The sequence below is a fragment of the Sporobolomyces salmoneus genome (genome assembly GCF_050403485.1).
Source record: "Sporobolomyces salmoneus JCM6883 DNA, S_salmoneus_JCM6883_v1_ctg121, whole genome shotgun sequence".
Classification (NCBI taxonomy): Eukaryota; Fungi; Basidiomycota; class Microbotryomycetes; order Sporidiobolales; family Sporidiobolaceae; genus Sporobolomyces; species Sporobolomyces salmoneus.
Window position 1 is genome coordinate 1 of NW_027481042.1, and position 15,444 is coordinate 15,444.

Genomic DNA, 15,444 nt, shown 5'->3' on the forward strand with positions numbered 1-15,444 from the left:
CAAAACCAGGAAAGGACTTACGTTGAAGTCGTCCGAGGATCCCCAAGTCAAGGTCTCCGCGGACACAGCTCTCAATCGAGTCAGGTTGGCGAAACGGTACATCGAGCCCGGAAAAGTTGGGCATCCGGAAGTGTTTCCATAGGTCAAGCTTTGGACCTTTTCAGCAGAAGCCGTATCCAAAATCGCTATCAGTTCCTCCCGGTTCCTGCAGACAACCTTTTGAGCGAGGAGAGGTTGAGCCAATTCGCGAAACGTGCGATTGACGAGTGAAAGGGATAAAAGGGTTCGAACTCGTTCCCTGTATGATTCGTAGGTCGAGTCGCATTCGGCGGCAATTTCGATGATGGGCAAGAGGAGCTCAGGAGGGAGATGGGGAGTCGGCATCTTTCCCGGCGAGATTCTGGATCGGAAGTCGCGCCGCCGAGGAGAGAGGACGATATTGCGGAGGCGAGTAGACTGGCAGGGAGTTTGCGACTGTCTGGAAGATGGGAAGCAGAAGAAAGGTCGCGGGCTCGGGGAGAAGGAGAGAAGGAGAGAAGGAGAGAAGGAGAGGACCTCGAAGATTCTGCACTCGAGTTGACGCTAGTCGTCTCTGATTTCTACTTCTTTTCGATGTTGATATTGTACTCGTATGGACTTAGCTACGGGGACGAGCCAGGGATCAGTCGAGAGAGAGAGAGAGAGCGAGAGACAGGAATACGAACAGCAAACGAATCTGATCGATTTGAGCTCAACGAACCGGTACAGGAGACTCGATAGATAGTCGGGCGACTTGGTCTGTAGCTGCTGAGATTCTGGATGGGTCGGATGAATCGTGAGAGTGAGAAAGATGAAAGAAAGGATCGATCAACTTTTGCTTTCCTACCTTTCACTTGATCATCCGAAACGGCCTTCAAGCACATCAAAACGTACACCATCGCAATAGAAGATCTGGACGCGCAAAAGAGACCCGCCGTATCGACCTCTTCGCCTTCCAGTCGAGTTCATCTCGAAATGACTCTGTATCCGCCTAGGTCCCTCAACGTGAGCTCGTTCTGCTTGCTAGGCTACTGATTCCCTCGAAGCTGACCTTGGAGATGCAGCAAGACAGCATCTATCGGCTGTTTCCACCGCTAGAACCCGCTTCTTCGCCCATTCTCTTGCTCTCGTCCTCTCCCCCCCTCTACCTCCGCCTTCTCCTTCCCGACTCATCTCACGCTCGCCATCACCCACCGCACAACCACTTGTCTTCCTCCCGCTTCCCGCTATGCCGGTTCCTTTCCTCCCGACCGAAGTTATCGCCGAGATCGTTTCTCACCTTCGCACTCCCGTCGAACAACCGGTCAACGACAGCATCGCGGATGGTAGATCCATCTCCCTCGTTTGTCGAAGACTCGCCCCGATTGGCCAAGCTCTTCGCTGGAGGCTCGTCAAGATCGACCCATCGTCGATTCATTCCCTCGCTCATCATTTCCAGCAGTTCCCACATCTCGCGAAGCTTGTTCGTAACCTCATCCACAGAGACGAGCACAAAGAATCCGACGGAACTCTGGATACGGACGCAAGACCTCTTCAAACTGAATCACTGCACGACTTCGTTCAAGTCTTCAAATCGACTTCCTTACTCACCCGGCTCGAATTCACGGCCAGCATTCAAGACATCTCGAGCCCAACTTTCGACACAATCGTCCAGACTATGAGCGCTCTGCCGCGACTTCGTCGACTCGAATTCACGATTCTCGAAGCAATTCAATGGACTCTCGAAGTTGCCACGGCGTTCCGGACCGGTTTCCCCTCTCTCGACTTTCTATCAGTGGACTTCGAAGCTCATTCGGCAACTCCTGAGGTCGGTCTCGATACGATCGCTCTCTCGACTCCTCGCAAGAAACTGGAAACGTTTGAAGTATACGTCGTCGGTACTGGGACGTCTGCGCTCGCACTCGGCACCCATCTCTTCAACGAGCTCGATTCGTCGGTACTTCGTCGCTGCCACCTTGCAGGCCACCTCGTTCACGATGTCGACTACAAATTCCTTTCGACCTGTCCCCGCTTAACATGTCTCACCGTCGAATTCAGAAACAGCCTCGATCCCCAATCTTTCGCCGGCCTCATCAAGTACCTTGCAAATTTTCAGTCTTTGGAGTCCGTCCGGTTTGTGTCTGAGGACCTGCCGGTAGAGGCAAGCGCGATTGTCGACGCAAATGTTGCCCTAAAACAAGTTCTCGCCTCCTTCCCAACTACTCTGAGGACCTTTAGCACACATCTCAGATTCAATGACTATCAATCGATTCCTCCTCGCCAGATCCCCGAGTCACGACGTTCGAGGCCGATTCGTTTTGATGCTTTTCGACCCGACGGCGGAGGATACGGAGCTTTGATCGCGTGGAAAGACGAGACGGAAGAGGAATGCGGAGGAAATTGGTATCGTAGTGAGCCTCTGGGGTCACCACAGCTTTGAGTTGAGCACGAGGTGAGCAGTGAGTATTCGTCTCGCCTCCCATGTTCGCTCGAGACTCATTCTTTGCCTTAACAGAGCGAGAATCGAGAACGAAGCTGTTCAACGCGGGAGAGGCTCAGGCACGGAGCAAGGAGCAGAGAAGGAAGCAGGAACAAGCGAGGAGGAACTCGTAAGAAGTGAAGTCAAGGTCTACGAATTCGAAATCTGTTATTGTTTGTTTGCTACGAGACTCCTTCACGTTTCTACTTCTTCCAGTCGCCCTGGACAGTCGATTTATCATTGTGTCGCGCGAGAGAAACAGAATCGATGTAGCTTAGCTGGAACGGTTCTCTTTCTGTTATCTCGCAAGCATCGCTCAATCACCCTCTACGGAGGACTTTCGCTGATTTGCGCTGGATTGTGCACGAGATTGTAAAGAAACAGACAGACAGAGAACAGAAAGTAGTACAAACTCGAGATCAACGTTGATTTCCTTCATTTTCCTTTTCTTTTTTCTCCTTAGACCTCCTCCAGAACTCCTTCGACACCAAGCTCCTACACCAATCATCGTCGTGGGTCTCCCAGATGATCTCGACGTTCTTCTCCCTAGCCTGATCTTCCAATCTCTCGCCTCTCTCTTCCAATTCTGCCAGTTCTTTGTCGAGGATGTAGCACTTCCTTGCTTCTTGTGGAAAGACGTCGAGGTAGAGTGATCTCAATGCGCTAGAGTGAACGAGGAGAGCTTCCGCGAGCAAGAGAGCCGTTTCGATTTGAGGGAAACTGGGGGTCGGTTCGCAGGGAAGACGGATTCGGATATGAGACTTTGAAAGTGTCGGGTCGGAAGGAAGTGACGAGTACCCCCAGGAGGTGGTCTTGTGACTCGTAGCGAGGTCAAAAAGGCAAGGGATGGGGTAATCGAGGGAGGCGGCGGGAGAAGTTGGGTTGTGAGAAATTCCGGTTGGAGAAGTGGGATAGACTCGATCCGCGACGAAGCAATCGAGTTGACAGACGAGAGAGTAGTCGACTGAGATATCGGGAAACCCTGCAGTGCCCAAATGTGATTCTGAAAGCGCCAAAGCTCGGAGGGAAGGGAAATGCGAGATCGAGAGGAAGGAGCCGGATCCCCCATCTGAGGAGGCAGTGGGAAACTCGATGTTGACGAAGGAGAGCGACAATTCACCGACTTGGGGAAGAACGAGGTTTGTCCACCCTGACACCCAACATTCTTCAAACGCGAGACTCGCGAGATCTGCGCGCAAGCCAGATTGATCAGCTTCTCGACACTTTACTTGAGGAGGTTGAGTAGAAGCCTCACGTTGATGTCCACCCAGCTTCTGCAAGTCAAAGCTCCCGTAAATAACCCTCAATCGAGTCAAGTTGACGAATTGGCCCATCGAGCAAGGACTCAAGTAACGGCAGCCGTCTCCACAGGCTAAGCTTTGGACCTTCTTAGCAACACCCGCATCCGAGATCGCTACCAGTTCCTTCCAGATTCTGCAGACAATCTTTTGAGCGAGGAGAGGTTGAGCGATTTCACGAAACGTTCGATTAACAAGTGAAAGAGCCGAAAGGGTGGCTTGTCTCGACTTGTATGAGTCGTGAGTCGAGTTGCATTCAGCTGCGTGTTGATCGAGAGGAGTTCAGGAGGGAGAATGATCGTACGCATTCTTCCAAGTCGGCGCGCGGGAGAAGAGACGGAGGGAAGGGGAGTCTTGGCACAGAGAAGCGGGGTCCAGGTGCCGAGGCTTCACGGATGGATGTACTGAGTGAGGTAAGAGAGCGAGGACGGTTGCAAGCAAGACGGGAGAAAGGGGCAGGAGGATTGGGAGAGGGGGAAGAGGGATCTTGAAGTCGGGTCGGTCCTCTCCAGGCTAGTCCGTTTGCGCGCTGTACTCCGCTCGTTTAGGTCTAGTCGTTGGGCGAGAGCGAAAGCGAGGTAGCGCAGAGGAAGGGTCGTGCCAAAGGTGACGAGATCGATCGCTTTGAGTTAATATGAGTGCGCCAGTGTACTCCGAGACGGTTAGGCGACTTCGAAGGTGGCTACCACTGTTCTGGAGAGGAAATGAAGAGTGAGAGCGAGAAAGAGATGAAAGAAAGGATCGATCAACTTTTGCCCTCTCACCCTTCACTCGGTCATCAGAACAGCACGCGAGACACAGCAGAACGTTTAAGAGCCCAGTAGAAGATCTAGACGCGCAGGACTCACACTCCATCTCGGCTTCTTCACCTTCAAATCGACTTCATCTCTGAGCGACTCTGCGACTGCCTAGTCTCCTCTACGTGAGTTCGTCCTACTCCAGAAGCTATTGGAACACCTGAAGCTGACTATGTGAGCGCGGTCAGACGGCTTCTCTCGCCTCTTCCACTCGCTAGAACCCCTTCTTCCCTTCCGCTCTTGCCGACACCTCTCTTTCTCCCTCCGGCTTCTTCTCGTTTCCCCTCAGTCCTGTCCTCGCCTACTTCCGACGACGAATCCCCTCGCTTCCCACTATGCCAATCCCTTTCGTCCCGACCGAAATCGTCGAAGATATCGTTTTTCACCTCCGCGCCACCTCCGATTACTCCCTCAGCGAAAGCATCTCGAGCGGCAAGGCGCTGTCCCTCTTTTGTCAGTGGTCTGCTCCAATTGGTCAGGCTCTTCGCTGGAGGTTCGTGAAAGTCGACCCTTCCTCAATGCGGTCTCTCTCTCGACATTTCCAGCAGTTTCCTCACCTTGCAAAACTCGTTAGGACCCTGATCTACACTCCTGCGGAAGAAAAGGGCAACGGAAACGTGGAGGAGGCCGCGGCGCGTCGAAGGTTTCGAACCGAATCACTCGACGAACTACTCCTGGTTCTACAGTCAACCTCCGAACTTTGGCGCTTTGACTACAACGGGGTGTTCGAGGGAAGCTGGGTCTCCGGCACAGCTCTCGGTACAATCATCCAAGCTGCCAGCGCTTTACAACGATTGAAGAGGTTCAAACTACAAATTGCGGACAGAGTCGATTGGACGGCTGAAGCCACCAGGGCTTTCGACGTCGGGTTCTTCGATCTTGAAGACTTGTCTATATGGCTCAACCTGAATCCTCTTCTCGAGCCTGGATTCAATTCGCATCCTTCCTCGTTTTCGCCCAAGAAAGTCGAAACCTTCAGGGCCTGTATTGGAGGTGACGTCGCGGACGCTTCAAGTCTCGGTACTTACCTTCTCCAGCAACTCGATCCATCGGTCCTCCGTGAATGTTATCTCGCACGCTCCCTAGCTCGAAACGTCAACTACGAACTCCTCTCGACCTGTTCACGCTTGAATCATTTAACGATAGTACCGTGGTCCGGAAACGGTTCGGATTCATTCTTCGCCTTGGTTCAAAATCTCCAACGTCTCTCTTCGCTCCACCGTATCGCAATCCATGTAATGGGTCCGTTGTTCTTGACCGGCCCAACGAACATCCCTCTCAACCAAGTTCTCGCCGCTTGTCCACCCTCTTTGAGGACATTCTCCCTCACAAAAATCAGTTTCGACGATTACGCATCGATTCCGGTTCGTCCGCTTCCGAAGTCGCGACGCCCAGGACCGGTTCGGTTCACTGCCCTTAGACCCGGCGGCAGTCGGCAGTACGTACCTCTAATCGTGTGGAAAGATGGTACGGATGAGGGAGATGGTGAGAAGTGGTATCGTACCGAAGTTGAACATGAGGTGTAAGGAGAAGGAATCCAACAATTAGAAACGAGTGAGTTCTCGTCTCTTGACTCTACAAATTAGTTCATGCTCAACGACTTGCTCAACTGCCTTTCTCCTCGTCCCAACAGAATTCGAATCATGTCAGACGTACGAGAAGAAAGGGAGGCGAAGACGAGGAGAAGTGAGGAGGAGTCTCACGGTGGGCGAAGAGAGTTTGGATCCGTGTCTGGTCTTGTCTTGCTGTCATCACACTTCCTTTATCGCTTGCTGCTACTGATATTAGAGTCGAAGATGTGATCGATTCCACCCACTCAGTGGCGCGCGGAGACAACGAAATTGTCGAGAAGAAGACAAGAAGCCCTATTCGCGTGAGAAGGGCAAGTCGGCGAAGCAAGAAGAAAGAGTTCGCTCGACAATCAACCCGTCGACGGAGCTTCCCAGCTATTTCGCCTCCGAACATATTGAAGATCTCGCGGTCGCAATCGCACAACGGTCTTCTCCAGGCGAGGCGTTCTTTCCCTTCATTTCGCTAGAAAACCGGGAAATTTCATTCTCCCTTTCTCTCCCCTTCCGCCCGTTGTGTTTCCCAATGTCACGGTATAGTCGTTCGACTACTATATTGTATCATGAGCGAGCTCTACAAGATCGCCCTCGTCCCATTCTTCACTTCCTCCTTCCACTCCTTTATCCATTCCTCCCCTCTCTCATCCCCCTTTGGAATCCCAACCATTTCCAACACCCACCCTTCCTTCAACTCCCATCCGTCGTTCTTCTCTCCCGCCTTCTGTCCTTGTCTCGGTCTACTAGCCATCTCCAATACTTTTCCCAACGTGAGTTTTCCACCGATTTTCAGGACCCTACCGAGGTGAGTCGAGAAATATAGTTCGAGTGAAGCGGGGGAATGGTCCATCGATTCTAGGAGATCGTGGAACGTCGCTCGCTCGTCGAACTCGAGGCAGAGATCTCGGGTTGGTTGAGGACGTGCGAGGGGGAGAAGTAAGAAAATTGGGAAAACGAGAGGGGAAGAAGGAGGTGGTGCGACCCAGGGAACGTAAGGGGCTGTTGTAGCGGATGGAGAAGGGTTAAGAGGTGCGTAGTCGGGGATTGAGGGGGAGGAGGTTGCGGGAAGCGAAGAAGGCTCGAAATGAGGGGGAGTCACGTCGGTTGGACAGTGGTGGAAAAGAGGGATTCTGGTTGTTGGTCGTGGGAAGACGACGCCTCGTAACTGTGGGAATCCAAGTCAATTGACTGTTACACCAGTGCAGAATGACGTTTGACTCACTTTCAAAGCTTGAACCATCGATTCGTTCCCTTCTCTCAATCTCCTCTCCTTTTCAACCTTCTCGAGCTCTTTCCCTCTCTTGACCCTCATCTTCTCCTGTACTGTTTCTCTATATTGTTTCCCAACATCTTCCCCTTCCCCTTCTAGCGATTTCAATCGTTCCAAGGCGTCGAGAGCTTCCGGTAACTTCTCTAGTCCTAATAACGCTCGAGCTGATCTCAAGAGCGCTTTCATCGTGGTCTTATGATCTGAGAGAACTGCAGAGGGGTCATCTTCGTCGGAAGTAGGTGGTTGTTGTTGTAAGACTTGGGAACAATCCCTCAAACATGCTCCATAATTCGCTGTATTCTCTCAACTGCCCATCAGCATTCATCTTAGTTGAGAAGAAAGAGAGTGTACGTACCTAATTCAAGGTTACAAGCCGCTCTGTTCGAGAACAAAGTCCTCCTCTCCCTAATCGATAACTCTTTCCCAACCTCTTCAATCGCTCTCGCATAGAAACCCATCGCATCCCTGAATTTCCTCTGCTTGAACAATTCGTTCCCTTGTTCCCTGAACCCTTGAGCGATTTCCGAGGGGTCTCCTTCGTAGGCGAGAGCTTGGAGGGCAGCGAGAGTATCGGATGGGTTCGTTTCGCCTTCTCGAGGAGGGATCGAGCTGGAGGCCGAGAAGTCGGAAGTACCGCCGAGCTCGGAAGGGAGGGATTTCATGAATAGAGGAACGGCATCGAACGCAGCGAGCTTGTCTTCGGTTGAACTAGTTGGATCATTGAATCTAACTCGAGTCGAACAGCGAGGGCGTCAATCAGCTGCACAGGCTCATCACAGTAGAGGACTCACGATGACAGAGGTGGTATAATGTCCATCTTGATCGAGGGAGGATGAACGGTTCAAGTTCAAAAGTTTTTGAGAAACCAAAAATGATGAAGTCGTTTCTCTCGCTCCCATTCGACTCTTTATGAGTTCACGACTACGCCAGAGCCTGTACAACAGTTACTCTTCGTTCGCATCGACTTCCCGTTACACCCTCGATCACGCACTACCTCCTCCTCCTCCCTCGTTTCAAGAGTTATTACCCGACGACGAGACGACCACTACACGAGGCAGAGTAGGGCGTAGAACTCGAAGAAGGAATTCAACGAAATATGACCTCAACGTGACCTCACCCCAGCTTCGACCAGTTGAGAGGACTCGATCCGATCCTACTCAAATCTCTCCTTACCTCCCACAACTCACCCGAGAGAAGAACTACCTCTTATCCCACTTCCGTTCGACTCTCCACCAAGCCACAAACCCGAAGCGACCGTCGTCCACACAAGGACTGAGAAGGAAGAGCAGGAACTCGAGTGGATTGGTCGAACAAAGTTGGATTCAATTCGTCAATCTGTTACGATACCCTCTTGAACAAGTTCCGAATTTACCTCGATCTCATTTCCCTACTTCTACTCGAGCTCCTCATCTCCCTTCCCACTCCTCCTCCTCGGTACAAGCTCCCTCGATTTTCGATCCTTCTTTCCCTTCTCCCTCTCCTCAATCAACGACGACAACAAGACCGAATGAGAAGATCGACTTATCGCTCGAAGAACTCCGTCAAACGTTCCGGATCTTCGCGTCCGCTCGACCTAGAACTCGTACAGGATTACATCGACTCTTGATCCTCGTCGAATTAATCTCGAAACATCCTAAATCGGGAGGAGGAACAACACCTGGATTGTCTCCTACGGAGGAAGGAGACGACTCGGATGGACGCCTGAAGGGAGGTGGAAGAGGTTTGAGGGATCGGGAATGGAGAGAATTGTTACGGTTCGTTGGGAAATCTTTACGAAAAGTACGACCGGATCCGGAGGTTAAATCCGTCCTGAACCTTTTCACTCAACGTGAAGAACAACTCCAAGCCCAAGCCCAACAACGAGGTCGGGATTCTCGAGGACGAGGAGGAGGAGGAGGAAGGGACGAAACTCGATTGTACAACACTCTGCTCCACATCGCACAAAAAAGTAAAATGTTTGAATTATTCGATCAAATCCTCGAAAGGATGGAACAGAGGGGGATTACGGAAGACGGGGCGAGTTTCATGGCGAGAATGCAGAGGGAGGAAGGGAGGGATGGGTCGATTGAAACGGTTTGGAATTGGTTCGAGAGAGGATTGAGATGGACAATGTTACCGACGACGAGCGAAGAGAAAGGGGGAAAGGGAACAGGGGTAGGGAAGAGAAGGAGAAAGGAAACGAGGAAAGTGATGTGGAATCTGGTTGTTTGGATCCTTGCGAAACGAGGGAGGTTCGAGGATGTCGAAAGGATCGTGAAATCGATGAAAGAAGGGAAAACTATCGATCTCGACTCACTCAAGCCGACTGAATCAACATCAGCCTCTCATTACTCGTTTCAATCCCTTCCTTCCTCGACCCCGACTCCAAATCCGACTCGATCTCTCCCTCCTCTTCAAGTCCGCCCCCCATCTCCCGATCATCGACTCTACACTTCCCTAGTCCAATCCTACTCACATCAAGGTGAACTGAAATCGGCCCTCTTGACTTTATTCGAAATGGTTCATCTCTACTCGATTCAACCGAATCCGATACATTTCCATCATCTTTTTAGATCGTTCGTTCGATTCGGATCAACCTCGACGACAATGACAACGACAGGGGAAGGAAGGGTAGAAGGATTGGATTGGGTTAGTTTGAGGGGGATAAAAGCGGAACGAGATCGACAAACCTCGGGTGGTCGAAATACACCTCTCTCTGTTCTCTCCGCTTCGACTCATTCAACAACGAAACGACACTCGAAGCGCTCAGCAACAATAGAAGACTCCTCCTCTACCGAATTCACCCTCCCAACCCTTCTCACGATCTACGAATCCTTCCTTTCCCTTTCCCCTCCCTCTCCCTCGTCTTCTACTTTCGCACGACTTCCGTTCGAAGGACACCGTACGGCTCCTTCTCCTCAAACGATCTATTTCCTCCTTGAAGCGTTCACGAAATTGTTAGGGAGAAGGGATTCGGAGGTTTTATTGCAGGTTTACGAGAGGGTTGAAAGGAAATTCACGAATAGAGAGAAAGAGAGAGATGGGCAGACGGGAGTAAGGGAGTGGAACGGATGGAGGATGGATAAAAGGGTGAAAGGGATGGTTAGAGGGTGGAAGGAGGAAGTTGAGGAGAAACGAAGGAGGTTAGAGGAGTTGATGTGAGAATGAGAAAACAAGTATTCAGTCTATGGGAGAGTCTGAGCTTGTCGGCTCGAGAAACTTGGGGAGAAGAGTCAAAGCGAAAGAGAATGAGAGAGGAGATTATGAACTAGTCTGCCTCAGACTACTGACTCTGACTGATTGAATGAGTACGTGCTCGCCTCGGCTCATATCGCAAGAGTCACCTTTCCTTCGGAGGATCACGCAAGCGGCTAGAGAGAGATTGTAGTAGTCAAGGAATCTCGAGTCAAAATCCTTGCGAAGGCTCATTGAGCGAACCCCTTATCGTAGATTTCGGATCTCGGGACACGCATCCAGCTCTTCTTCTTCTTCTTCTCTCACTCCCTCTTCTCGTTCGCCCTCGAGCACAGTACGAGTTGAACGATAGCCTCGCAAGTTCGGAATCGTTCCCCGGAAACTCGGTTAACCGTCTCTCCTCTCTCCAGCTAACCTCGTGGTGAGTTCGGCTTTCTCTCTTCTTCCTCTTCTCTTTCTCCCTGTACAGAGTGAGCTCAACCTCACTCACACCATCACCACTCTACGTCTATCTAGATCCAACATTCTAGGACGAGTCTCTCTCTCAAGGGAAAAGGATCGAAATCAATCGCGATTAGAAAGCGGGGTTCGTTTGTTCAAATTTGACTCTTCTCCTCCTCTCCCCTCTTCCTGTCCGACTCGATTCGACTCGACAGAACTGACTCGAATCCACTCTCCCCCTTCCGATTAGATTCTCTCGACTCTTTTCGACTCGACTCTGACTTAGTTGTCCGAGTTCAACTTCTCCCCTCCCTCTTTCACCGCCACCACATCCCTTCCTCTTCTTCACTCTCACTCTCACTCTACAACACCATGTTCTCGCAAGTCGAAGTTCGTATCTCCAACTGAGCGATTCAGTTCATACTCAGTCCAGTACACACAACAACGCGCGCGCCTTTCAACACAACTACATCATCCTCTTTTGACTCAACCAACTTAACCGCCACCTCATCCATCCATCATTACACGACTCGATTCACAAACAACACAATCACGAAACCTCTTGCAGCATAACACCGTTTGTGTTGTAACGTCAAGGTCATTTTCACTAAACACGGTCACATCAAATTTATTCATTATCGCCACTACTTCACACAAGTAGCATTTCAACGTCAGTCAACCTCTCTCCTTCTGTACTGAGCTCATTCACTCACTTAATCGTAATGATACTTTGTAGATGAACCCTCAACATCTCACTACCCCTCCCTCTACCTCTACTCCCTCTGAATCTCATTCCTCTTCTTCCTCTCGTCTTCATATCCCAACTCGTTCCGTCTCGACTTCTCTTAAACCTCCCAAAACTCGTCCTCGTCGTTCGGATTCAGCATCTTCTTCCGGCTCCTCCTCGTCCTCTTCTGATGGAGTCGCATCGAAACGTCCTCGCTCAAGCTTCCATCATCGCCCTCAAGCTTCTTCGGTCGCAGCAGACACGACATCGATTCATCCTCCGACTCCAGCGTTGACTCCTCAGCAATTCGAGTCAGACGGATCACGATCTCACGATTCGACCTCGAAAGGAGGAAGAGGAGAAACGCTCGAACCGAAAACAGCTGAACAACTCCAACACGAATCGATGATGCATTCACTCCAAATCGAAAAAGATCGATTCGTCAATTCGCTCGTTTCCGCTTCGGTACTCGCGATCGAATCCATCTGGGGTCCTTCATCCTCATCCCCCTCCTCTTCCTCGCCTTCGAACTCTTCCTCTTCTACTCGATTCTCTACCGCCTCTTCGATCCTCCCCCTCGATTACTTCGTGAGAGAGGTCCTAAGGAGGTCGAGAACGAGTTGTTCGACGTTGCAGTTGGCGTTGTATTATTTACATAAAGCGAGGAAAGAGATTAGGGACGCGGTCGAGATGGCGAGGGAAAGTAGGCAAGAGGTCAAGAGATTGGCAGAGAGTGAGAATGAACGACTTGAGGCCGGCAAAGAACGAAGAATCGGAAAGGAGCAAGTTGGAGAGAAAGAGGAGGAGGAGACGGGTTATCCTTCACCCCCTGAATCACCTCAAACTCCCCGACTCCCGTCTCTCACCTCCGATGACGACTCCGACTCCGACTCGGACTCTCTCTCTTCTCGACTCTACCGTCTCCTCTCCCTCCAAAAATCCCCTCTCCTCTGCGGACGTCGAATGTTCCTAGCCTCCTTAATCTCGGCGTCGAAATACCTTCAAGATCGAAACTATTCGAACCGAGCTTGGTCGAAAATCTCTGGATTGGACGTCAAGGAGATTAACGAGAATGAGAGGAAGTTTTTGGGATTGGTCGGGTGGGAATTACATTTGAAGGCGGAGGATTTTAGGAGGTGGACTGAGAGATTGGGGACACTCACTTCTTCTGTGAGCGCGACGTTGACTGGTGGAGGAGGGGAAAGGAAAGGACTTGGAAGGACCGCGTCGGAATACCTTCCAGCTCCAGAAACGATCACTTCGACTCTCCCTCCTCCTACCACTACGTCCTCGATCGTCGCTCCTCAAGGTCTTTCCAGCTCCGACAATCTCGTTCGATCGAAACTCGCTCTTACTCGTGGATCTTCGGCCCCTCAACTCGATTCGACTCGTTCATTCCCGATCGCTCAACCTCTTTCTCGCCCAGCACAGGAAGGAACCGAGATGGAATCCACGGAGGAGGAAGTCAACATTGTCGTCGCTCCCGTCGTCGTCAAGGTCGAAGAACCAAAGAGAAAAGTCCGAGCTCTCCCCCTTCGTCGTTCGAAACTACTCAACAACAAAGGTTCAGGAGTTCCTGCAAATTGGGGAGCTCGCTCGACCGTTGGAGGAGTCGTCGGTGGTCGGGGTTTGGAACATCAGGAGAGGTTCATCGGAGGAGGTGAATTGATTTCAGTTCACTAAAGTTTTCTATTTCCCCCCTCTTTTCCCCTCGTTCTTTTGGGTTGGTTCTTCTTCCCTTCCTCGTCTTCTCTCGTGTGTATCGTCACCCCGTATCCTCTCTCTTTCGTATGTCGTATACTCTTCTACTTCTTTTTCCGTACGTCGTTTCGTTCGGTCGTTCGTTCGTCGTTTATTCTCCCGGTCTTTTTGCTTTTCGTAAACCTCCCTCTCTCTCTGGCCTCGATATCCTTCCTCTTCTTGCTTTTTGTAAGATCACGCACCACAACTCCTGCTTCTCTTCCTTGACACATTCTCTCTGTTGCGTTTTCTCGTTCTCGTGAGCGGTTGTTGGCTTGAGTAGTTCTGGCGCGATATGGAATCGAGACGATCTCGCAATACAAGAATAGCTCGTCGCACATCGAGCTCGAGAGAGTTGAAACGGTGGACAAGGGCGAGTCAGACTCATTCACCACGATTCCAGAATTTTCGCAGACCGAGAGCTGGCTTCAAGCTTGTCAATTGCAGCATAAGGTTAGTCTCGCTCCGGTTCAGTCTTGCGTCTCTTTTACTGGCTACGTGATAGGTTGCGGGTGATAGGATCTTTCCACGAGGTTCCTCGCTGCAACGAAAATTCGGAGAAATTCGCCAGAAGCTTGAGCAGCTCGATCACCCGAGAGCCAGAGATCTATTAGTCGCAATCGACTCCTCGCGTCATCTTGATGGCGTCAAAGCCTGTGCTTCAGCCGAAGTCGGCGAAGACGGGGATGGTGAGTGGACATCAGAAGAACAAAGTTTCGACCTGCACTGACCAGGTTGTGTCGCGCATCACGAGCGGCGATACATCGATTTTGGTGAGAAAGAGAGCTGGCTCACTACGTCTCTGCGCAGGACCTCGTGACTTTTTGCAGACTGTTCTCTCCGCTCGCACTCCTGCGGCTGCATCTGAATTTTCATTCGGCCCTTGCTGTCGAGCCCTGCGCGGACCAAGCAGAGTTGCAGCTTCTGAAAGACCTGAATAACGTAAGCAAACGATCAGTGAACACACAGTGACGCTGGTGTGCAGACCAAGCAGTTTTTAGCGAACCCTCACCGCTAGTTTTGCCGTCTTTACGCACGTTTCCGCCTCTCAGAAGCGTCGAGTGAGGCGTTCTCCTCGACTCGAACGTCAGTCTGTAGGAACGACAATGGAAATAAATTCACAGCGAGACAAAGAAAAGCGTAAAGCGGTTTTCGAACTCTCTTCGCCCTTTTCCAGCTTGAGTTCCTCCTCACGTCTCCTGATTCTCGTGCTCGTTCGTTCTGCGCGTTCTCGTATGTTTGAGATTCTGATAGAACGAGATCAGTTGAGCTCGAGTATGCATAACTTCGTGTAGAGAAGGGACGAGAACTCACTCGTTTCTGCTTGTTCGATTCCTCCTCATCGGAATCACTCCTCAGTTTCGCTACGATACCAATTCGCTTCGCCACCCTCTTCCGACTCATCCTTCCACGCAACAAAACGTCGGAAGTCTTCTTCTTCGACCAGGGATCGATAGGCACTGAGTCGAACCGTTTTCGGTCGTGGTGAGCGAGGGATTTGCCGCAGAGGGATTGATTCGCAATGATCCAATTCGACGTCAGTGTCAAACCTCCTCAATGAGGTTGGAAAGGCCGCGAGAACTTGGTTGAGAGAAACGTCCGCTTTACCAATCGTGAATGCCGCCACGGTCGCGTCATACACGAGAACCTCGAGATATTGCAACGACGAGAGACGTGGGAGATGTTGTACCAGCGCGAAAAACGAATTGGGGACATCCTCGTACGACATTGTGAGCTTTAGATGACTTAAGCTTGAACAGGTTGCGAGAATGTCGTAGTTGACGCTCTGAGCCGCTGATCCCTCGAGGAAGCATCGGTAGAAGATCAAGGGATCGACTCGTTGAAAGAGATGAGTGACGAGACTTGAGGCTGCGACTCGGTTTCCCCCAATCAAGATGTCCAAAGTTTCCAATTTCTTGAGGTTAGCCGAGCGCGGAATTGCGTCAGGGACGTCTT

The 15,444-nt window shown here is 51.2% G+C and overlaps 6 protein-coding genes across 6 annotated transcripts; 4 read left to right on the forward strand and 2 right to left on the reverse strand.

Annotated features, from left to right (window-relative positions):
• Nucleotides 1-1,246: 1,246 nt before the first annotated feature.
• Nucleotides 1,247-2,437, forward strand: JCM6883_002627 (uncharacterized protein; the record flags this gene model as incomplete). The annotated part of the gene is made up of 1 exon (XM_076635615.1): nt 1,247-2,437. The coding sequence occupies one exon, from the start codon at nt 1,247-1,249 to the stop codon at nt 2,435-2,437; it is 1,191 nt and encodes a 396-aa protein (XP_076484397.1).
• Nucleotides 2,438-2,895: 458 nt separating this feature from the next.
• Nucleotides 2,896-3,810, reverse strand: JCM6883_002628 (uncharacterized protein; the record flags this gene model as incomplete). The annotated part of the gene is made up of 1 exon (XM_076635616.1): nt 2,896-3,810. One exon carries the CDS (start codon nt 3,808-3,810, stop codon nt 2,896-2,898), a length of 915 nt encoding a protein of 304 aa, XP_076484398.1.
• A 1,096-nt stretch (nt 3,811-4,906) lies between these two features.
• Nucleotides 4,907-6,097, forward strand: JCM6883_002629 (uncharacterized protein; the record flags this gene model as incomplete). The annotated part of the gene is made up of 1 exon (XM_076635617.1): nt 4,907-6,097. The coding sequence occupies one exon, from the start codon at nt 4,907-4,909 to the stop codon at nt 6,095-6,097; it is 1,191 nt and encodes a 396-aa protein (XP_076484399.1).
• A 616-nt stretch (nt 6,098-6,713) lies between these two features.
• Nucleotides 6,714-8,223, reverse strand: CNS1 (HSP70/90 family co-chaperone CNS1; the record flags this gene model as incomplete). The annotated part of the gene is made up of 4 exons (XM_076635618.1): nt 6,714-7,301; nt 7,359-7,699; nt 7,762-8,132; nt 8,198-8,223. The coding sequence occupies 4 exons, from the start codon at nt 8,221-8,223 to the stop codon at nt 6,714-6,716; spliced, it is 1,326 nt and encodes a 441-aa protein (XP_076484400.1).
• Nucleotides 8,224-8,315: 92 nt separating this feature from the next.
• Nucleotides 8,316-10,547, forward strand: JCM6883_002631 (uncharacterized protein; the record flags this gene model as incomplete). Its single annotated transcript, XM_076635619.1, has 1 exon — nt 8,316-10,547. The coding sequence occupies one exon, from the start codon at nt 8,316-8,318 to the stop codon at nt 10,545-10,547; it is 2,232 nt and encodes a 743-aa protein (XP_076484401.1).
• Nucleotides 10,548-11,757: 1,210 nt separating this feature from the next.
• On the forward strand, nt 11,758-13,431 carry JCM6883_002632 (cyclin family protein; the record flags this gene model as incomplete). The annotated part of the gene is made up of 1 exon (XM_076635620.1): nt 11,758-13,431. One exon carries the CDS (start codon nt 11,758-11,760, stop codon nt 13,429-13,431), a length of 1,674 nt encoding a protein of 557 aa, XP_076484402.1.
• Nucleotides 13,432-15,444: the final 2,013 nt, after the last annotated feature.